Here is a 22985-nt window from a genome sequence, read left to right as displayed (position 1 = left end):
TCCTGTGCAGCTGTGAGAAGCAGAAACGTCATGAGCTGAGTGCAGAACATCCGAGAACACCAAGATCAGTGTTCTCTCATTCTGTTGCAAGTGCTTTAGAATTACAGGTGTCCTTTGGAGGGAGGATGGAGACAGAGACTGGCTGGGTGTGAGGCTGAGCATCCATCTGGATTTGGGTTGAAGGCTGTCCCTGTTGATTGAAGGGTAGAGCTGGTCTTTCAGGCTGGTAAGCCAAAGCAGGTAGCCATAGGTTACTTTATGAGCCTGACTTTCCCCTTCAGGGTCCAGGCTTGAGACATAACCTGAATTAAGAGATTATGATGATTTTAAATTAAGTAATACACTGCTAAGAGACTAATAAAGCAATTAAATGATAGCTAATCTAAAAGCACACACAACTATAAAGCTGCTAATTATCATTATAATTATTATGAATCACATCTAACTTCTGTTGTTATAAATCTCCCTTCCCACTTCAAGTCAATCCTCCCCTTTCTCCACTGTCTCACACCAAGTCTTTTCAGATGAAGACATGATGGGAGCTCCAGCAGGTTATCCAATAGGGGTCCTTTCAACATCACTGTGGACTTGGGATTCATCACCATCTGTAGGTGTCCCCACTCCCACTGACAAAAAAAGCCCCTGTCCTCTTTTATTCTGTACCTGATTTTATATCTTCCTGTTTTCTATTTTTGGATGTTTGGTTTTTGGACCGCTTTGCACCTCATTTTCTCTATCCAAACTCCTCTCCAGTAAACAGTCTATCCCCAGTTACATTTTTTTCCTAGTTTGTCCCATTTCTGCTGCATTCATTCTCAGATTTGGTGGATTTTTTCAGTGCTGTTACTCAGGCAATCTTGATTTGTTTTGTCTGTTTTATTCTTGATAGTTTTATTTACATGGTTGCCTGGGTACAGATGACTTTGGAAGACTTTGCACCACAAAACTCCTCTACCAGTATCATGCTGGCATCTTGTTGTTTACCGTATTCACTCACTAAGACAATTTCATTTTAGTCTTGACTCTTCTACCCGGTTCTAATTAAGCACAAGCAGTTTCTCCTCTTGTGCACAGCCTGCATAACACAGCACCAGAGTAACCCGTTTTTCACACTTTGCTTTTGTGCTCATGCAGGTTGTTGTCCTTGAGCTGCTTTAATTGCTTTCCTCATTCCCAGCAGCAGCATTTCTTGGTGCTCCATCAGGACCTCCTGCATACACCTTATCACACTGTGGTAGCTGTACTATATGCCCTAGAGATCCTCACTTTATGATCATGTAGTTTGGGGCAGATCTTTAACTACTGGGTTGGTTTTATCCCCCAGGGAATCTGGGAAACCCATGGGCTGCCTCCACTGACTGTAGCAGGACAGGTGGAGAAATGAGTTGTACTTCCCTCAGTTAAATATGTAGTTAGGATATATAGTATAGCCTCATGCAAGTAGTATTTGCAGAGCACTGTGTATTCTTATTTGTGTGGGGTGAGAGGTGCATTTCTGTACCTCAGGATGGTGGGTTGGGGTATGTTCTGTTTGTTTCTCCTCCACTCCTTCTGCCAGGGTTTTTTCACTGGTAGATTAAAGCATTAAAGGAATTTATAACTTCATGGGACCGGGGCGAAGGACACAGGCTCATTACTGGTAATCCCTGCTCAGACAGATGGGGAGGCTTTTGTGTACGAACAACTTCTTGTTGTTCATAGAATCATAGAATTGTAGAATAACCTGAGTTGGAAGGGGCCTGCAAGGATCATCCAATCCAACTCCTGGCCCTGCACAGTTTAACCTGGTTGGAAATGTTGTTTATTCTGGTGACACATGGGCAAGTGATTTGTTACACCTGAAGCATACTTAGCCCAAGTGCTCACTTTTCTCCCTTGTATGGACTGGGTAACATAAAATTAATTGGTTCAATCTAGAGCTGGAAGCTAAAGGCAGCAAACATGAATTCCAGTTCAGCTTATGTGGATTATCCTCTTTGGTCTCCCTTGGAAGCAGCATAAGTGTAAAGTATACCTGCAGAGAAAAGTAACTTTTCTCTTGATAGATATATTGAAAACTGTATGTCAGTGTGAAAGATGTCTTGAGCCACAAATCCTGTGCTCAGAAAGTTCTAACATTCTGGCTTTAGGTGGAAGAATTAGTAGAGTGTCAGAGACGATAAGTGAGGCTTGTTGATTACCCTTCAACACTCTCTGACATGCCAGGGCAAGCTAAAACCTGAGCCTGGCTTAAGTACACTTGATACGGCTTTCTTGATCCTGTTTAAAATGTGTGTGTGTTTCTTTCCATACTAAAATATCTGAATTTCTCTGTTGTTTAAAAAAACCAAAACAAAACCCCAGAAGAACCCACCAAACAAACAAACAACCTCAAAACAACAAAACACAGATGAACTCCTACCTGACTGCAAAAAAACCCTCATCTTTCCCTGCCTTAAAGAGGAGCAGTCTTGCAGGGTATGTGAAATATCATCTGACTTGTCTTTTACCATCAGGCCTGTCAGAACATTCTCTTGGGGTGCAACTGCAATGGCAGGAGAGGGAGAAACATTTCAGAGGGTGTAGCTGAGCCATCTGTGGCAACGCTCTGATCTTTGTACGGGGAAGTGAGCGACATCTGCTCCTGGCAGACGTGTTACTATGGCAGGCTGACGGGAAATGGCCCTCCTGACAACAGGTATCTTTGTTGTGAAATAAGACAACACCTCCTGCTTGATGAGACCCAAGCGACTGGAAAAGGGAGTCTGCATGCCAAAAGGCTGCTGCAGACTTCCTGGGACAAATCTGCCTTTCCTTTACATCCACATAATTTGACAAAGTTCAGTGGAATTAATTTTTTTTATAACTTTTTTGTTGTTGTTTTTACCCGTGGCCAGGAATTGGTGAATTTTAAGAATGTTCATTATGGGCAGAACTAATTGAGCCAAGCATTATTAAAAAGGAGTCCATGTTTTGAATAACATGCAAAGAGGTTGGATTCAGAGAGAAGGTTTGAGCTGTGATTCCAGAAGGGCTTTTGCAACCATATCCAAAAGGTTTCTATGGATTCTTCTGAGAACTGGCCATAGTAAGAGGCATTGATTACAGTTTGTCTCCAGTAGCAGGGGCACTTGCAGAGCCAGACTGTGCTGTAAGTAGCTGACATTATTTGGACAGATGGTTCTATCTTCTTAAAGAAGTTTTAATTTCCCTAAGCTGAAGGCTCCTTGGATGGAAATCAAGGATTACTTTTAACTTGCTGCTTCCTTGCTTGCTTGGAATAGTGACACTATAGAAAATCGGTTTACAGTGGTTAAGACATCCATTCTTAGATGTTTTCTTAGAATATCAACTGTTTTCTTCTTCACTGGATTGGTCTCTTGTTCACAAGGGCTCTCACTTCCAATAGTGTCCCTGCTCTTCCTGTTGGTCTTCTAAATTGCATTAGCTTCTGATAATCTCCCAGGAATTTTCCTGTTTGTTTTCTCACTGTGTGTGCTGCCTGTAGCCTGACTGTGGGAATATGATCCTAATTAAGTGACAGCAAGTAAAAAAGGCAGGTATTTAAAAGGCTGGGGTACCCCAACTTAGGGCTTTTAAGCACCACTCAAAAAATTGTGTTGTCATGATGAAGATAACAAAAATATATGTGGGATGACATCAGAAGGTCAAAATATTTGTGTCAGATGTGAGCATAAAAGAAAAATGTTGAAATGAGAAATTGTCCTAGGCCAATGATAAAATCATGGAATGGTTTAGGTTGGAAGGGACCTTAAAGCTCATCTCATTCCAAGCCCCTGTCCCCGGGAGGGACACATTCCACTATCCCAGCTTGCTCCAAGCCCCATCCAACCTGGCCTTCGGCACTTCCAGGGATGGGGCAGCCACAGCTTCTCTGGGCAACCTGTGCCAGGGGCCTCACCAGCCTCACAGGGAGGAATTTCCAAGAATAGCCAGTCTGATATGTTGATGAGAACAACAGGTTGCTGTGAATAAGGTCCGGCACAGCACCTCTCCTCACTGACTCCTCTGTCATTTGGAGAAGGAAGTTCTCATCAACACATTCCAGGAACCTCCTGCAAAACTTCCGTCTTTAATTGATTGTACTGTTTGACACATCCATAAATTGAATATCCTTGGCATGAATTTCAGTCACTGAGACCAGCTGGCAGGAAATGGCTTGCACTCATGCCAGAAAGCTTTCTTACTTTCCAAGACATCATGGCCATAGGTGGTGCATCTATTGGGAAAAGCCCCTGTTCCAGGCTAACTCCTCACATGTGACCAGTGACTTGTTCTTCTTTCTGTTAATCTTCTAGCACAGTTCATGCTAAAAGAGTGAATTATTATTCTACTGTACTCATTTTGCACATGTCCAGCTCTCTACACTTGAGTGCCCTCTCCCTGCAATGTTTGAAGAATCTCTGTCTTTTATTTGAGTAGCTCCGAGTGTTTGATGCGTTTATCTTGATTTGTTCAACTTCTGCTGTGTGTGACATCAAAGGATTTTTACCTCCCTTTACCCTTTCAATTAAGGTGCACTTTGCTGCCCACATTACCCGTGATCCTCTTCATGATCCCATTCTCTGCTTTCTGCCTCAGAAGGAGGACAGGGTGAGTATGGAAGCACAGGACACTCACCCTAGGTTGCCATTCCTTTGGAAGAGCTCTTTGGAGGGACACGAGTTCAGAGGAGTGCATGTCAAGACTTTCCCAGATGTACTTGTAGGAGCTGAATGGCCCAGATGTTTTGTCCTTGAAACAAAACTTGGAATTCCATCCCAGCACTGTGTTTTTATACAGTGCTGCCTCCTCTGTGTCTGTGTGACAGCCAGTATGCTCTCAAGTGGGAAAGTAATTTTTGGTAATTTCTTTAAATATCTTTTCAAGTCTTTCTTGGTCATATCTAACAACATCTCCAAGAAGTAGGAGTCTGTGTTTGACACAGCCCTTAGTCCTGGCTGATTATCCTCAGGAAGTCAGCAAACACTCCTGAAGTTCCCTGGTATCCAAGAGAATCTGGCAGTGAAACTTCAAAGATCTGTGATTAAGGCAATGGGTATGGAAAAGCAGATAAAGATCCCATGTCTGGATAACTTTATACTTACTGACATTTCCAAGTCCATACAGTGATTCTCAAAGCCAGTGGAAATTAATTCTGCAAGGCAGGAGCTGAGGAAGGGGACAGGGATCTGACTCCGGTTGTGACTGCTGACATCCTTTGGGAATTGACTCCTATTGACCCATGGCCTCACTGGGGCATAGTTATGGAGAAGGATGAGAAGGAAGACAGTCCTGGAAAACGTGTGGGAAGAAACATTTTCAGTGGTTCCTGTAGGAAAAGCTCCAAGTGTTGCCATCCTTCTTCTCTGCACTTACATTCTTCCCCATCAAACACTGATCCTGATCTTGAAGTACCACCCAGGGGCACCAGGAACATCTGTGATAAACATCAGAAAGCTCCATCTTCTATCCATGACTTGTCCACCCACCTATGAGATGGCACTAGAGACCATGGAAAGCTTTTCCATGTCTCTCAAATCCCTCATACTCCTGTCTATGGCATCTGACTCAGAAAGTGTTCCAGATTCACTGGCGTGTAATTTGAGTATTCTTGCTAGAAAACAGCAGGCTTGGTCAGCAGCCAATTTTCAAGGAAACTGGCTATTCAAAACCACATCCCAAATAGCTTAGTCTTAGCTGACCTGTACTGCGTCTGTCTCTCTCTGTTTCTGTAGTCTTCATCTTTAAATAATCAGCTGCTTTGTTTACTAGATGGTGGTGGTGGGTCCTGTATTTCTACTACATCAGCTCTGCTCAGGGGAAGGTAATAGCTCTGAATTGAAGCATAAGCCATTTGTTTTTCTGTAATGAGGGACGCTCTGCTGCCTGCTTTTCAACTGATGAGATGAATTACGCTTTATTTGCCTTGAGAAGAACTGTGCTTAAAAGCAATTTTCTGAAGAGGAAATGAGGCAGAGAGTGCAAAAAAGGGGGGGAAAAAAGCTCTATTCCAATTAAAGCTTCCTGACCTGCATTTTCACACATTTCTTGACTGAATAATCCTGGTGTTTATTGCTGGAAATCTACCAGGCTGAAGATTAATTGCTGGCTAATTACTTTATGTCAAGAAGCTGCCCAGTTCTATCTCAAATTTGCTACAATGGCAATTCTAAAATAGGCGTGTACCTTCCTTTCTTAAATGTATTGGAGGATTTTATCAACAGCAAACACAGACTTGGTAAACCCTTTCAGCAGGACTAAACTGCAGACATCAGGTGTTTTTTTAAGAGTTGTTTTCATGACTTTGGTACCTTCAGTAGTGTAAATTTGTGATGATCACTTGTATATTTGTGATGCTGTCATTGAAATCACTGAGGGATAGATGCACACCCTGGGGGTTGTTATTTTGTGTATTTATATATAGGCTGTTCCCCTGCATTTGTACACCAATGCTCTGTTCAGAAGAGGGATTTCAAACACCTGGGTTTAAAATTGTTCCACACAGCCGGTGAACGCCTTTTTCTTGCCACAATATTTTACCCCTTGGCCTGTGTCTCTCTTAGGATAAATTATATATTTCCTTTACAGGGAGCAATTCTTGCCTATAATCTCCTGAATCATGCTAAGCAATCCCTTCCATTTCTTTATCTGAGAGGTGGAAGCTTTTTACCTTTTTTTCTTTTTTTTTTTTCTTTTTTTAAATTGAGCTCTCTCAACCTTAATGTTCTCATTGGTTTGTCATGTAGGAGTTCCATTTTGTGGGAATTCTCTGGATTTTCTCCGTTTTAAAGGTTGTCATATAGTAATGCCTTGCAATGTTCATATTTTAATGTAAGTTACTTCAATCCTCCTAGATTGTAAGTTACAATCCTCCTAGAGAAGCCTGATTTCCTGGCACCTATTAAACACACCTGAGGAAAAAAGGTTGCCTTTCTTGGCCACACTCAAAAACTTGATGCTTTCTGGGTCGGTCACCAGTGCCTGATGGGGTAGGGGGAGACCCAGGAGTGCTGTCCAAAAAAGAAAGGACTACCCAGGCCTTTGAAAGGCTTTTACAAGACCAGACTCATGCAAGTTCCTTTTTTAAAGTGGACTGTGGCTTAGGCACTCTGCTTTTCATTAGTTTGTATTTGCTTCACTGAAAATGCCGCCTGAGGAAGACGCGAAACTGTTGGCATTTTGCACTGTTCAGTGCTTCCTTTATTTTTCAGCTGTGCTGTTCCATAGATGTGCAATTTGCCCTTTCTTTGAGGTTTTTGTATCTTTGTGGCATGGAAAAATTTCTGATTGAAGGGCTGGTAGGCAGAAACCTCTCTGAATTATTACGTGCTTTAAGGCAAGAGCAGGGAACACCAAGAGCTGCAGGTGTCCTTTGGAAAGGGAGGTCAGAGCTAAGGAGGGCAGGAATAGGGAAAGTGTCCATCAGACACACTCAACTAGAATGTTGGGAGAAATCCCAGACGTCCTGTTTTCACATTTTTGACAGAGTAAAGTGAAAACACAGAGATTTGACTAGTATTCTAAATGGGAATTGCCTGATTATAAAATGAGAAATAAGAAATTCTCCTCTCTGTTGAGGGACAGCACAGCCCATGCTGAACTTGGATCCTATTTTGAGGTTAAAAATGAGAATAGCAGCTACTAGATTCATTTGTTGGTTTGGGAAAGGCAGCAGTGCTGTCCCTGCAATGCATTAGGATGCTCAGTAATGTTATTACTGATTTCCCTCCATTTCATTAATACTGGACAACTTGAAGTCAAAGCCCTTTCCTTTCTCTTCACTGTAATTTTGTGGCAATTCCTGTATCCCTGCTGACCTGGCCAGTGTTTTCATGTAATTCCAACACCAGGCCAGTGCACTGACTGTATTTTATATTGGCAGATGGCTTCTAAAAAGAAAAGACAGAACAATCCTTAAACCTCACACAGTTACTGGGGATTTATTATTTATGCTCTTGGTGAGTTCATCAGAATTTAGAGATGCAATTACAGTTCACCTTCAGACTAAGCATCATCTTTATGTTAAGTACTCCTTGAACTGCAGGAAGCAGTATAAAATAAGCTGCATTTGTTTTGCCTTTAAATCTTCCTTCATTTCCCTGTAAAGCACTGACAAGTCTGAAACCTTCAGCTTCCATGAAAGAAGCAGCAGACTTTGATTAAACAGCTGCTCCCGTTATCTGATTTAATGGTGACAATGTACTGAATGTTCCTGTGGTGCAGAAGGTTTCCAAAGCAATGTGCTGACTTGTGAGCTTGCATTTAGAAATTGCCTTCATCCTTCAGAGGAATGCAGTGAATCATTGGAGGGGATGAAAAACTGCAGCAGCTGAGTGGCACGTGGTAGCAGCAGGCACAGAAGCTGAAGGGGATATTATGTGCAGAGGGAATGTCAGGAGGAGATGTAGGAAGAATTTAGCTGTCCAAGGCTGGCACTGCAGAAATACTACTCTTACTTTATATGCTGTGACTGAAAAGTAAAGGGCTGATTCATTCTTTCTCTGCCTTTGCATTATTTATGCCAAACAAGTAGAAAATAACTCTCAGTTTGTGGCATTTTGCACTCTCTTTGCAATAGAACAAACAAATGCAAACTAATATTCCTGAGAATCCCACAAGATAGCTCATGTGGGTTCTCTGAGAAACTTTCCCATTTTGTGTCCCATCAGGGTTTGCTGGCATGTGATCTCTCATGAGATGATGCATATTTGGAGAGCCAGTGTAGCATCTTGTTAGAAAACCAGCTTTTTGCAGACATTAAGGCTGTTGGTGCCTGGGAATTCAGTTCCTGCAGTCCAGCTAGCTCTCACCAGCACTTTTGCCCATGAATAACTCTCTCTGTCTACAGATCTGTTTTCTGGCCTAGCCACACTGATGAAAGATGTGTGCACTCAGGTGCAGCTGAGAGCAGTGAAATGGCTTTGTCTTGTCCTAACTTGGGCTAAAATTTCAGGTTTATGAAGGGTGTGCAGCTGTGTGGCAATTGAAAATAAGTACAGAGTATGGTGCATAATGGGGAAGGCTAATGATTCTCTTGTCACCTCTCATCCCTAAGAACCTCAAGGTTTATCTAGATTTGCTTGTCAGATAAGCAGAAAGATGGTAATCCCTTAGTCAAAAAAAAAAATACTGCTATTGGGATCAATTTAATCTTTCATGTGTCTCTTAGTGTGTTTAGTTTATGTCACAAAATTTCTGCTTGTATGTAAGCACTGGGCACATCAGAGGCAGAAGAATCTCTAGGAAAACAAGAGGCCATGGTAGCAAAGATATTTCCAATCTCGGTGTTATGGGTGAGCAGGCTACAGAGGGGAAACACCCCAAAAACACAGAGCTACTGAAAAGTCAGCTGGTCCATCCTCCTGCCCCAAGCCAGGTTCAGCTGTTCCCTGCCTTTCCTGTCACTGCTTACTTAGACAGCTCTTAAAGGTGTCCAAAGGTGGTGTGATGTGTCCTTTGCATCCCTCAGTAATCTCTCCCAGTATTAGGTGTTCCTGTCACTAGACTTGTTACTTTGGAGGTGTGATTATCCTTTGGAATCTAGATTATACCTTTTCAGATCCCACAGCCTTTCTAGTCTGTTGATTCTTTCTACCTTTCGTGTTGTCACTCTGCTCCACACCCCACCCCCCCCCACAAAAAAAAAAAAAAAAAAAAGGAAGGCTCTTTTTGGACTTGACAGTTTCTATTAATTCAGCTGAAATGGCTCAAATATAATAATGCTGTGCAGAAATGTGTCTTGGAAAGAGCTGTGGATTATATTAGTAGGAAAAAAAGGGCTGGAAAGATGGCTTGAGAGGCCAGCCAGCTGCATACATGTTCAGTTCAGCAAAACTGCTGGTGGCACTCAACAGCTTCAGCAGTGGGGCTTACTGAGATGCCCCATCCTTCCATCCCAAAAGCAGGCCCCCCACTGGACTCCTCTGACAGGAGCAGAGTGACAGTAGACAAGGAGCTGCAAAGGAAGAGGAGGAGGAGCAAGAATGTGCCCAATTCCCCTCCTCTCTGCAAGTCCTTTGTAGAAGCATCTAGCTTGAGTGTAATGATGCACAGGCTTTCCCACTCTGTACTCTGCCCTCCTGCTCTTTAGCTCCTGTTTTGGTCCTACAGGCAGCCCTCAGGGTCAAGTAGCAAGTGGTTGCAGGAAATATGGACATAGAGGAATTTCAATGGCTGTCTGAGGAAATGAGTGGTGGCAGAGAAGATTCATTAATCTCTTCAGAGCAATGCATTTACCCCCTATATTTTTGTTCTGTTTCTTCTGGGAGGGAACAAGTGAATGGACTATTTTATCATGTCACCTGTGTCCTCCCAGTCAGGAATTCTCTTTTGTGCCAGTTGCATTGATTGATGTAATCAGACTGGCTGCTAATGAAAGCGATCTCAGCAGCCTAATTCTGTCCCTGATCTCTCTCTGTTTGTGCTTCAAGGTCTTTGACAGGGTCCGAGAAGATTGCCCTAATTTCCACGAGAAGATTAAGCCTATTAATGCTGAACTCACTCAGCCCAAGCTGGCCATCAGTGCTGAAGACGAGGAAGAGCTTCTGACCCGGGTCAATGTTGTCTTCCACTGTGCAGCCACAGTTCGCTTTGACGAACCCCTCAAGTACGTCCTGCTTCCCTGTGTTTGCTGAGCGTGATCCAGGATGCACCATGGCACTGCTCAGAGCATCCCCTTGCATGTCTGCAGTGCAATTCCCCACTTCCATGTTCATGCTCCACGTGGTTCTGCACTGAACATGCAGGGGGAGTGCCCCGAAAATGTCGTGTGCGTGTGCACGTCAAAAGTGAACTGTCTTGGCACATTCCCATGGGAACAGAGGGAAGAACTGCAGCATTGGCTTGTAATACTGTAAGGGAGTTAAGTATGACCTAAAACTGGGGTGGGGAAGAGGGTGGTTTAGGTCAACAAGGAGATGTTTTGGCAGAGCTGGAGACAGCTTGAAGTGAAATTGTGTCTGTCTCTAAAGTTGGTGTTGTTAATGGCCTTTCTTTGTCACTGAGTAGCTGGAGAAGGAGATGAGCTGTGGTTTGAGAAAACAGCCCATCACAACCTTTAAAACACCCAGCTCTCACTGTAATTAAGTGTTTACAATAAGTGCTCAGTTTCTGAAGGAGTTCCCTTGGGAGTGCCTGTCCAGGCAGGCTTTTCCCACTAAGAAAAACCAGCAGAAATAAGCCCCTGAAACAAGATTAGATGTGTAAGTGCTTCTGTGCAGATTGTCCACTTCAACAAACCAAGGTGGGTGATCTGCATTGCCAGATCCTCACAGTTCTTTTGCAAAACATTAAATCTGTGATGGTAGAAAACACAATTCATGGTATCAATCTTTATTTGCTCATAGGCTAAATAGATATCCCTATGTCAACCATAAATGTCTGCTTTTTAGAACAACTAATTAGAGAAACACCAGAAAGGAAGCAGCTCTTGATGTAATCTTGAGCCAATATGTAAGTAGCCATAAATGTTCTTAAATCAATGCACAAATGAACCCACTTTAAAAATAAGTTTCAGTGGCATGAACCATCAAAGGGAAACCACATTTTTAATAAGGAGGATAGCTAGTAAGAAGTTTAAAAGGTCATCTGCTTTCAGGCAGTGTAGAAACTATTTAAGGACTGATTGTATGTGATCTGTCAAAATCTCTCTAACAGAACAAGGAAAATGATGATTAGAAGGCAAAATATGAGAAGTTCTTCAAATCAAATTATTCCTGAGTGAATAATAAAATATATCAGATGGGTAAAAGTTTTAGCAAGTTAAATGTGAAAGCACAATATTGCTGCTTAGTTAAGAATTTCGAGCAGCAATTTGATGATTACACAAATGATTTTTTCAACATGGCACAAGCTCAAAGATTACAACAGAATATGTAAAGCCAATAGATAAGGAAGGGGCAAAAGCATTGCTGTGAAGATACTGGAAAAGCAGCAATGGAGACACTAAATGAATTCTTGGCATCAACATGCAGTACATTTGGGGAATTCTCCAGATGGAACTCTGGAGGGCAGAAATCTCTGAAGTTGTGTTACATTGAAATATTAATAGATGCTGTTTTAATAGAAATAGAAAAAAATAAAGGATGACAAAACAAATAACAAACCACCAGGGTTAGATGATATTTCCTTTGAAGGCTAAAGGAGCTCTGAGCAACTCAGCAGAAATCTGTGCTAGGCCCAAATTATGAGCGCAGTTCTCATCACCACTTCTGAGAAGGGATGCAGTCAAACAGAAGTGTGCATGGAAAGGTAACTCTTGTCTGAAGGGTAGCTCTAGTAGAAGTATTCATCCTGCTAGAAGGGCAGGAGGAAATACAAATCTACAGAAAATGCTATCCTTTAATAGCAGCGTGTAATGAGAAAAGTATCTCTAGATTTAGATACTGTGATGCAAATACAGATCCTACTCTAGCTGATGTTTTCATTCCTTTGGACTATTTACAATTTCTCTTCAACATAATTAAGGTTTTTTAGTGTACACTGTGCTTGGTGGCATAATTCCTGTCATTGTACATGTCTTTGAAAGCTTCTACTCCTGGGCTGAGAAGATTCCATATTCCTGAGCCTTTTCCCTTCTGTGCAGGAAAGTGGTTTTTTGACAGTACAAAGCATGCAACAGAGTCTGCTGGCTGAGATCTGTTGCAGATTGTCTCCAGGACAACTTCTAGCTATGCTGGGTGCTTGAAGGTCAGCCTTGCTAACCAGGGTATTCTTTCTCTTATGCTTATTAGTTCTTGTCTCCATTCTTTGGGAATTTAAGCTGTTATCTCTAATTGTGTCTTCTTTGATTATGAATAGCTTCAAACTGAATGAGAGTGGGTTTAGATTAGATATTAGGAGGAAATTCCTTACTGTAAGGGTCCTGAGGCCCTCGCACAGGTTGTCCAGAGCGGCTGTGGCTGCCCCATCCCTGGAAGTGTCCAAGGCCAGGTTGGATGGAGTTCTGAGTAACCTGGTCTGGTGGAAGGTGTCCCTGTCCATGGCAGGGGGTGGGACTGGATAATTGTTACGGTCCCTTTCAAGCCAGGCCATTCTTTGAGGCTATGGATCTGTTTTTCTGGGCCCAAGGACCCTTTCTTGTTTTCTGAAACCGTATGTTCATCTGATTTAGCAGTGGTCCCTCCAGAGAACACTGAATGGGTACCCTAGGAACCACAGTGCCTCAATGGTTAGAAATACATGTTCCAGGGAGGGGTGGCCAATGTGTCACATTTAGAGATGGTATTCAAGAGTTACTTGTAACCCTTCAAAATGAGTAAAAATATTTGAGAGACATTCAGTGTTCAGAACAGTGAATCCAACGGGATTGCTCTGAAGGTTGGTTTCACACTTGCATTTCACTGACACTTTCTGCTCCACCATGTCCCCTGCTCTTCCCTGACTTCCCTTTCTGTGATGAGGTTTGGATAAGGCTCAGCCTTCATACATTCTTCCCAGTGAAATGCCTTTTGCTTGTTTTCCCTGCGTTCCTTAGACATGCCCTGCAGCTGAACGTGATGGGCACGCAGCGGCTCCTCGAGCTGGCCCGGCAGATGCGGAACCTCGAGGCCTTCATCCACATCTCCACTGCCTATGCAAACTGCGTCCGGAAATGCATCGAGGAGATCATCTACCCACCCCCAGCCGAGCCCCAGAAGCTCTTTGATTTAGTAGAGTAAGTAGGAACTGCATTGCCCCTTCCAGTGTTGGCTTCCCTTCATCCCGTGGTAGACCTGGGAGCTGTTCACAGAATGGAGTGGGATTTTTGGTCAGAGTTGCTGTTACTGCTGTTTGTGTTCTTTTAAAGACACTGATTTCATGAGAGTCCAGTATTAAGTTCTGCAGGAGTGTGTTTTCTGCCAGGAGTGGAGTTGCTGCTTTCTGTAACACTCAGTTCTGCTGCTGCCTTAGGAAGAACTCATTTTTTTCATATGCCTTATTTCTTTCATCTCTTCAGCTTTCCAATGTTGTTGCCACTTCTTTCAGAAATCCTGTGGTATTTAGCTGTAGTTATATGGGGATGAGTAAGAAACGGGCTTTTTTAGACAGTTGAATGTGAATCATTTAGGTTGGAAAAGACCTCTAAGATCACCAAGTCCAAACTTTGACTGATCAGCACCTTGTCAACTAAACCAGAGCACTGAGTGCCACGTCCTGTTGGGTTTTGAACACTTACAGGGTTGGTGACTCCACCGTGTCCCTGGGCAGCCCCTTCCAATGCCTGACCACCTTTTCAGTGAAGAAAATCTTTCTGATTTCCACCTGAACCTCTCCTGGCACAGCATGAGACTATGTCCTCTCAACGCAGACAGGAATACAGGGCTTTGATGAAACAACAAAGAAAGCTTGGTTAACTGAATTTACCAAAACAAAGAGTAATTAGAAAGAATAACAAAATCAGCTGATAAAGGCCCCGGGAAACATTCTCCTTAGGAGAATTTTCCCACAACTGTTAATGTGTTTTTATTCATTTGCTAGTGGGTAATATAAGCAACTGATCTGTGAACTATTAACCCAAAGAGCTGGTATAAAATCTTTCATCTTCTTGATTTAGGGTAATGGAAGATGAAAGCAATTAATGCCCACTAAGAGAACTGCTGATTTTTTATTTAAAAAAAAAAAAAAGTTTGTCTTAAGAAACAATTTTAACTGTCTAAACACTACTCCAGAAAAGTTAGTACAAACTGGTATTTTCTGTTTGAATTTCTCTAGTAGCTCATATTCTTGGATATGTTTACTTCCAGCTAATAGTCATCAATCATTTATCATTTATTCAGTAAGTGGAGCATGATAAAAACTTGAGAAATGTCTTAGTGCATTAGAGCAATGGGCTGCCTGGCCCAGTATCTTGCCCTCAAGAGTGTCACTGGGAGATGCTATTTAGGGTAACTGCACCAGCCTGGATACTCTTTTCTGTTCCCTCACAGAAACCTAAAGAGTCTCAGCCTTTTTACTGTTTCCTCATGTGCTGATGGATGTGTCTTTGTGCTGATTTTAGTTGTCCTTCCTCTCTACCTGTTCTTTAACTCTACTCCCTCCCTGAGCTGTGGGGGTCAGACAGAACTTCATGCAGTACTCAAGGTGTGGTCACTCAAAGTTCTATTTAAGTAGCTTCCAAATTACGCCACTGGTCTCGTTCTCAGTACCTGATTATGTGCAGCATTTCATTTATTTTTTTTTTTTTGTCTGCTGCTACTCACTGAGATGGAGATTTCAGAGCTGTCAGCTGTGATTCAAGAGCTTTTGCTGAGATACAGTTGCCAGTTCTGAGCTCAGCAAACTCTAACACCAGTTCTGATAGACTGCTTTTCCCTAAAAGTGAAGCTGCTCTGTCACCTTTTTGCCCATTGACTCAGTTTTATAATGTCCTTTGGAGTTCATCACTGTCAAGACTCCATTTCACTGTCCCAAAAAGCTTACCATCACTTGCAGCTTGGAAAACAATTAGTGTTGATGGCTCAGATTAAAAAAAAGACTGCAGTACAGTCTGCACAGTCACAGATTGCTAATCAGAAGTGTGGAGAAGGGCCTGGCCACCTCAGGGATTGTTACTTCAGCTGCTTCATATAAAACACTAATGTGTTTTGTATCATAGCTTGAAAATGCAGCAGAGGGGATGATACTTGAGATGCACCTTTAATATTTGTCATCTAAGTGAAAGAAATAGTGTGTGGATATCAGGGTACAGAAGGTTTCAGAGAGAGGGGAGTAACAGGTATCAGAATTTTACCTTCAAAGGGGACGGAGGGGAAGCAGACAAATATAAACTGCCTTCAAAAACGGGGAGAAATACAGGTTATGTTCTGCATCAGCCAGCTGTGGATGATTCCCTTCACAACCAACCCTTGTCTTAAAGTGCTGCTCTGTAAATGCTTTAAGAGGGATAATCAAACAACTGGAGACAATAACATTTAACAGTGCTCTTGGCCATGCACTTGATATATGCTTATGATTACTTATTCACCTGAAATCTCAAGGAGGACTCCCAGCTGTTTCTTTTTATGTTCTTATCCTCCTGTTACATCTTCCTGTTTCAGTATTCTGATATTTAACCTGCAAGTAAACCCTGAGGCTTAAGCTGTGTAAACCAAAAGTCACACTTCTAAGTGCTGCCAGGCCAATAGGGGAAACATATAATCTGCTGCATCAAGCATGGTTTGCCTTAATCTGAAGCTGAAGGAAATCAGCTTTGAAGGGTGTGCTGAGGTAAGGAACACAGCACACGGCGAAGCCTCAGCTGAAGCTGCGGTTTGGTTGCTCCAGAAAATAGAGATTCATCATTGCTTACAAGAAAGGTTCTTACTAATGCAAAGCCATTAACACAAAATGTTGTGTTTTCCTGTAGCAGAGTAATTTGGTGCATATAATGGAGAAGTTATTAATTGTTTAATTTGCATCATTTGCTAGGAAGGGGCAACTGCAGCAGTGAGCAGAAGCAGCAGCTTTTGTGAGTTAGCATTCCAGAATCTTCCAAGTAGGTCACAGAGCAGTTCTCCTTGCTGAACTGTCAGCTCAGCTCCCCTGATGGGAATGTTGGTCAATCAAATCACCTGGCAGGCTGGTACCCTTGGGACAAGTCCTTAGGTAATACAGAGACCTCTCTGGAAGGATGAGGGCATGGGGAAATGGCCTCTGTACTTCTACACCTGGCTTTGCTTTGTGAGAATGCAAACCTGCATCCCCTATTATGAAAAGAAAAAAAAAAACAAAAGAGAAGGGGAAAAAACTTGCACACAGCTTAACCCAAGTTCCCAAATGAACTTAGTCTTCCTCCAGGCTCTGCAGAAATAGCCCTCTCCTTTTGGTAGGCTCGTAATTAGCTACAGATTCAAACAACAGCAGTTTAGCTGAGACCCTGAGGTTCAATGGCTGCCTAAGCAGGCTTTGCAAATTATGTCAATATTATGTGCTGCTTGTAACCTCTGCATAGTTCATATTTTATGTTTAAATGTTTTCTTCTGCCTTGTTTCTGCAGCTTTGGACCAGACTTGCAAAGGAAGGTGTTTGTGCCTCCATAGGGCTTTTTTATTTAAAGAAAAAAATTCTATATACTACAAATTGTCAGATTTTTAATGCATTCCAAAACTGAGAGATTTGCTGCATCCAGCCCTCTCCTGTGAATCAGTGTTTTCTCACACAACAATTTTCCATCTGTGCCCAGTGAGAGCCATCTGAAAAGTGCTGTGCCACCTGAGCCACCAGGTCTTTGCAGGGTTGACAGGATCAAGCAGTTCCTCAGGTGTGAGTCAGCATCATATTTCTCTCCCCTTGACCTCTGCCTTGTTCTGAAATGCAAGACAGGGAGGGGTGAAGTGAGGATCTGCAGGAAGCAGTATCCTTGCAGTGCCCCCAGGAAGAGTCCCCCCCCTTCAGACTGAGCTGTTAAGTCTGTTGACTTAATTACAAATTGGATCATAGGAGCTAATCTTCGATTCCGTGGTGTAACGCCAGGCTGCTGAGAGCCTGTCAGGGACTGGCAGTGGTGTGCGAGGGCTCTGGAAGCACAGCCAGTTCTTGTCCTTTAGACAGAGCTGCTGGCAGGACCTGTGAGGTCCTGTTGCTGTGCCAGGGAAGAGCCTTTGGGCTTTAGGCCCTTCCTGCAGCTCCATGGTGGTAAGGGCTTCTTTTTGAAAGCTATCTGCATAACTGCTTCTGGTGGATTAGGTACTTGAATACCTTAAAAATAAAAAAACAACTTGGCAGAGTTCTTTGGGGTTTTTTTGGTGGTTTGGTTTTGGTTGGTTTTTTTAAAGCACCAGCAGTTTCCTGTGTGAACAAACTTGTGGAAAGCCTGCTAGAAGGAACATCTAACACTGTAAATGATGGAAATCCACTGCTGGAATAATATCCCTGTAGGATGTTGTTCCAGCTTTTGAGACCTTTGTATTGTTACATGACTTGCTGACTCAAGGTTACCCAGAATATCCAAGAACATGTTTGGGAGTATACAGGGAGTGTGTTGGCTGAGGATGAGCACTGCCTAGTGGGATTCCAGGCTCTGGACCATGGCAATATTTATGTAACAGATTGCAGTGAAGCATTAACCATGCAAGAGATTGCTCTGAAGTGAGTTTGCAGAGGTACCTGAATTGGAGCCAGGCATTTTAGCATGAAGCTCACCAGGGTTTATTTTGCACCTCGAAGACAAAAGTAACCTTCTCCCACAGAGCTGTTTTAAACCCAAACCTTAAATAGCTTTGACTGGCTTATCCTCTGTTTCAGGTGAGGATTCCTGTCTCACTGGTTTACTTTGTCCGAGTCTTTTTCTCTCCCTGCATGGTGGATGATGATGTTCTCCTTGTTTCCTGTAGGTGGTTGGATGAATCCATCATTCAAGACATCACACCCAAGCTGCTTGGGGAGTGGCCCAACACTTACACCTACACCAAAGCCTTGTCAGAGTACCTGATTCAGCAAGAGAAAGGAAACTTGAACATTGCTATCATCAGGCCATCCATCGTGGGAGCCAGCTGGCATGAGCCTTTCCCAGTAAGCATGAATACACAATTCCCTACTGAGAGCCTTTGGATGCAGCTGGAGCTGTGGTACTGTCAGGAACTTGTCCCTCCTTGTAGCAGTGTCTTGAGAAACAGGTGTCCAGTTCATAGGAAAATGTGTGGAAGAGGTGGAGAACCTGTGCTGGAGTTGAACAGCAAGGCTTCTTCAGCATCTTCAGGAAGAGCTCCTGTGTAAAGACCACATTTAAGCAATAATAACAAGAGTTGGGATAGTTATGGTGCAGAATGCTGGGCTTGCACCTGATTGTCCATTCAGGCACACCAGGGGAGCTTCTGTGCTCAAAACATGGGATCTGAGGGTCAGTCATACTCTGGTGCATTCTGGTTAAAGTAAAAATGTCAGGCACTCAGTAATTAAATGCAGCTGTACTTTGCAATGAGATAATTCATTAAGCTAAATATACTGGTAGGAATAATGTGCCCTAATATTGCAGCCAAATTGGAAAGGCAACACAAAGTCACCTTTGGCTTTCATGCAGCCTGAAGTGTGCCAGAGATGGCTGAGATACAGCCAAGGCTCTGGGCCAAGATCCCCATCTTGGAAAGACAAAGAGCTCTGTTTGGTGTCACAACCTATTCCAGGTCAAACAGCTCATCACTGCTCTGAACTCCAGCTCCCACAAGTGGCAGCTTCCCTGACCTGAAGTAGGATGGGATTCAAAAGGAGTGGTGTGGTTTGGTTTGGTTTGGTTTTGGGTTTTTTTTTCTTTCTTGCTGTAGAAATTAGTTGGAGTGATCAAATCACTCTCAGTGACAGCTGCATGTTGTCCGTCAAGGATAAATATCGCTCCAGCTGTTTTCAGCAAGTGTGGCAGCACTGAGGCACTGTGGTGTTTAAAGCCAGATTTTATTCCTGAGGCCAGGGAATAGGAAAGAAGTGGTTTCTAAGAACAAGCTTAGATTCTGTTGTTGACAAGTAAATTGCAGGCAGTGCATCCCCTGGTACTGGCTGGTGTCCTGGCAGCTGTCCCAGATGGGCTGGCATCCATCTAAACTGGTGTCTCCTTCCTTCTTTGTGTACACCACACCACTGTCATCATTTCAAAGCCTGTGTAAGCAACATATCATTGAAGGGAACACTAATGATTCTTCTTTTCTCCAGGGTTGGATTGACAACTTCAATGGGACCAGTGGAATATTTATTGCGGTACGTCTGGTTACTATTTAAGCTCCCCTTAAAGCAGAGTGAGTTACTAGAGTAGCAATTCTGATGTTACTCTACAGCCCCCCTTAGAAACTGTGTGCAGTAAAGGGCCACAGGAGTTTTCTAAGTCTGGGAGAAAGATGTCACACACTTGCCACGCATCTGTCAGCTGGTAGGATCCAGAGGATGGTCGGTTTGTGCTGAGCTCAGAAAAGGACACTGCGAGAGTATTCCTGTTGCTGGTTCACTAAATGTGAATTGCAGGTTCTAAAAACTCTGAAAAAACTAAAGGTTTGGACACATTTGGCCAAATTTTCAAAGAAAAGGCAAAAGATGTATCCTTGAAATGGGGGTAATTCATGGGTGTCACAGCTTGAATCTTTTAACACGACTTTATTTTCCAGGCCAGGTTACCACTCTGTCAATACAAGGCAGCAGTATTTATCCTTTCATTTGGCTCTGTGTTTATTGTTTCTAAATCCAGTGCTATCACTTGTTATCCCTCCACAATACCAAAGATTCTGGCTCCCACTTGCCACTGCTTTGTACAGGATTTCTCCCTGTACAGACTACACCTAAATAGTGTGTGTGATTGATTCAGACTCGGCCAGTCACATGGATAATTCACTATATATTTTTCAAACACTGGTGTAAATACTGCCTTTGCAAAATGGTGAGGAACAAGGTATAAGATAAATAATAACTTGATAAAATATTTCCTGTAAGGTAAAAATAATCATTACAATTGGTACATGAAAAGAATGAAGTTGCATACCTTTTCTCCTGCCTTGTATATTTTTTTTCTGAACTAAAATCACTGCCTTAGGTCTCTTTGTCAGTCCATAATGCTGTATAGCTCTGGGCAGATATTTATGTTCATGTATGAGTTGGCCAACTTCATTACTTTGTCAAAACTATGTTGTAATCAGCCTGGTGCAGTGTATAAAAGGATTAGTGGTCTGCAATCATGGGAGAGCAGAATAAAATCCAAATATCGTCTTGTTAAAAAAGCTTATTTGTATCTGAAGTAGAGCATAAATAGAAACCATTACAGTTATGGAATGCACAGGACAAGTAGTGTGTATATCCCAGATAATGCTTTCATCTGAACCCCACCTGTACATTTCAGAGGCATTCAATATTTGTTCACAAATTATTCACTTCTAATTATGTCACAGTTTCTTAAAAAAAAACCTTCTATTCCTTGGTGATGACTCAAGAAGCTTGTACTGCCTCTCTGCTCTGGTCCCAGCATCTTGTGCTGGTTTCTGGGTTCTTTCATGATGGTATCAAGATCAAGGAATGTTTTGCATTTCCTTAATTTTGCATTTCCACTCCTTACATTTTCATGTGTCAGGTTTTAACTTTTATAATGACACAATTTTTTGTTGTTGTTTACTTGTTTGTTTGTTTGTTTGTTTTTGTTTGGTTTTGTTTCTGTTGTTTATTTTTTTTAATCATAACTTTTGATGATGTCTGTCACAAAATTTATCCAGAACTGGTTTGCAAGAAACCTTGGGCCAGGTTTTGTATGCAGATGCAGCCTGTATCTTTAGATGCAAGTTAGCTCCATGGAAAGCAAAAATTAGGAGATTCTAGGGTCACTGTGGGAAGTAGCTTCTCTTTTTATATAAAAGATGAGACTTGCACTGAGATTTGAAAAAGAGATGGTATTATTTGGTCCAGGATTGAAGCTCTGAGGTTTTTCAGTAGAGTAGATAAAGAGACAATGCAATTCATGTCATCTACACTGAGCTCTTGGGTGATGAAATGTGGTCTGTAACTGCATTGAGAGTTAGCCAAGAAAAAGACAAAAAACAATGACAATGGATGCAGGGTGTAGAGACAAAGTTGTTTGAGATGTTTTCCAGAAGGGGAAGGTGTTTGTTATTAGGGACCCAAGAGACTTTTTTCTTCTGGAGGGGGGAAATTAATAAGTACATTAATTAATGTGCTTGAATGTGGTGAGTTGTTTGAAATTGAACCCTTGAACATCTGAGTGATGCACTAGTTTGATTTCGTGTCAGTACAACCAGCTCTCCTGGCCAAATGTATTTTAAACTGTGATTATTAGATGAGTAGCTTTATTTGCTTTAATTAAATGTTGAAAAAGCAAAAAGGAAGTGGTTTTGATGGTTTGGTTTTGGGCATTTGAAGTGTCCCTCCATACCAAAATACTCACTTTGGACTTCTAACCAAGCTCATTCTATAGAGAGAACATCCCCCAGATTCAGACTTGGTTCAGATGATCTTTGATGTCACTTGGGCAGAATTTGGACTCCAAACCTTGCAAAGACTTTTTCCTCAGTCGCAGTGTTTGATCATTTCATTCCATAAATAGACACATTTCTTTTAAATATTCATTAAATATGGGAGTCCAAGTTGTTCTTGATAATCTAATTATGTTTCTTTCGCCTACAGTTGCTCCAGCTGCTGTGGGGAGCTGTGTTTGTTGATTGAGGAACAAAATGAAATTAATTACATTTCTGCTGGAGTGTAATTAAGGCATTTTGTCTCACTGTTCCCTATTACAAGCAAAGACCTTCCTCCCTGCAAGGCAGTGAAGCTGTAGGGCACAACTGGTTTCATTTGTGGTCTGGACAAGTGATTGGCCCCAAAGCACCTCAGCTGAAAGGCTGTCCAGAAACATCAGACTCTGAGCAGGAAATTATTTTGGAGGCTTCACTTTGCAGTAACTTGTATTTCACTAAAGAGAAAAATGTCAGCATCTATAGATAGAAACCAAGCCATACCTGATGAAAGTACCACTGAACCATTTTCAATGTAGTAAGTAACCTAAAAAAAATTAAACCTGAAGCCTTTGTTAAATACAAAACATAGGAAATCTTGAAATCATCCATGTGTGTATGACCATCACATGCTGCTCTGAATACATTTTGCAGCAGATCCATCAAACATGCTCATTTTGAAGACCTCCAAAAGGTCTTTAGTATACCTGTGAAAATATGATAGTTGATCACACAGTGGTCTCTAGTGGGCATGTGTTCACAGCAGTGGAAAATTCAGAGCTGAGCTTGGTTGCCTCTTTTGTTTCTTTCTGACATTTTCTTTTTCCCCCCTTGGAAAAAACCTGGTAGTGAGAACCCACAGAAAATCATAGTGATGTTGCAAGTTAAATTTTAATGTCTGAGCCTAACCATGGCAGCAGAAGTTAATGCATGACACAGGTTTGAGGGGGATTGAGTGAGCCATGTGGGAATCTTGCACTGTTGTCTGTGTCAGAGTCTGTGATCCCTCTGCCAGATGCACCAAGGATGAGATGGGACTGCTCAGAAGTCTTAGTTCCTGAAAATTAAATCAGTCAGAAGTGGTATTCCCTTACTTGCAAGCTGTGAAGTGTA

At 42.3% G+C, this 22985-nt stretch overlaps 1 protein-coding gene across 1 annotated transcript in view; it reads left to right on the top strand.

The window, feature by feature from the left end:
• FAR2 (fatty acyl-CoA reductase 2) overlaps nucleotides 1-22985 on the top strand; it is a 119296-nt gene that overhangs the window by 83898 nt on the left and 12413 nt on the right. Inside the window, exons 3-6 of the mRNA XM_069003416.1 lie at nucleotides 10413-10588; nucleotides 13457-13636; nucleotides 18273-18450; nucleotides 19582-19626. Of these exons, the coding sequence (XP_068859517.1) occupies nucleotides 10413-10588; nucleotides 13457-13636; nucleotides 18273-18450; nucleotides 19582-19626 (579 nt within the window). The remainder of the gene's footprint in view (nucleotides 1-10412; nucleotides 10589-13456; nucleotides 13637-18272; nucleotides 18451-19581; nucleotides 19627-22985) is intronic.

This window comes from Aphelocoma coerulescens, chromosome 1A, assembly GCF_041296385.1.
Source record: "Aphelocoma coerulescens isolate FSJ_1873_10779 chromosome 1A, UR_Acoe_1.0, whole genome shotgun sequence".
NCBI classification, from domain to species: domain Eukaryota; kingdom Metazoa; phylum Chordata; class Aves; order Passeriformes; family Corvidae; genus Aphelocoma; species Aphelocoma coerulescens.
Note: the sequence above shows the minus strand (reverse complement) of the source record. Positions and strands in the feature narration are given on the sequence as shown.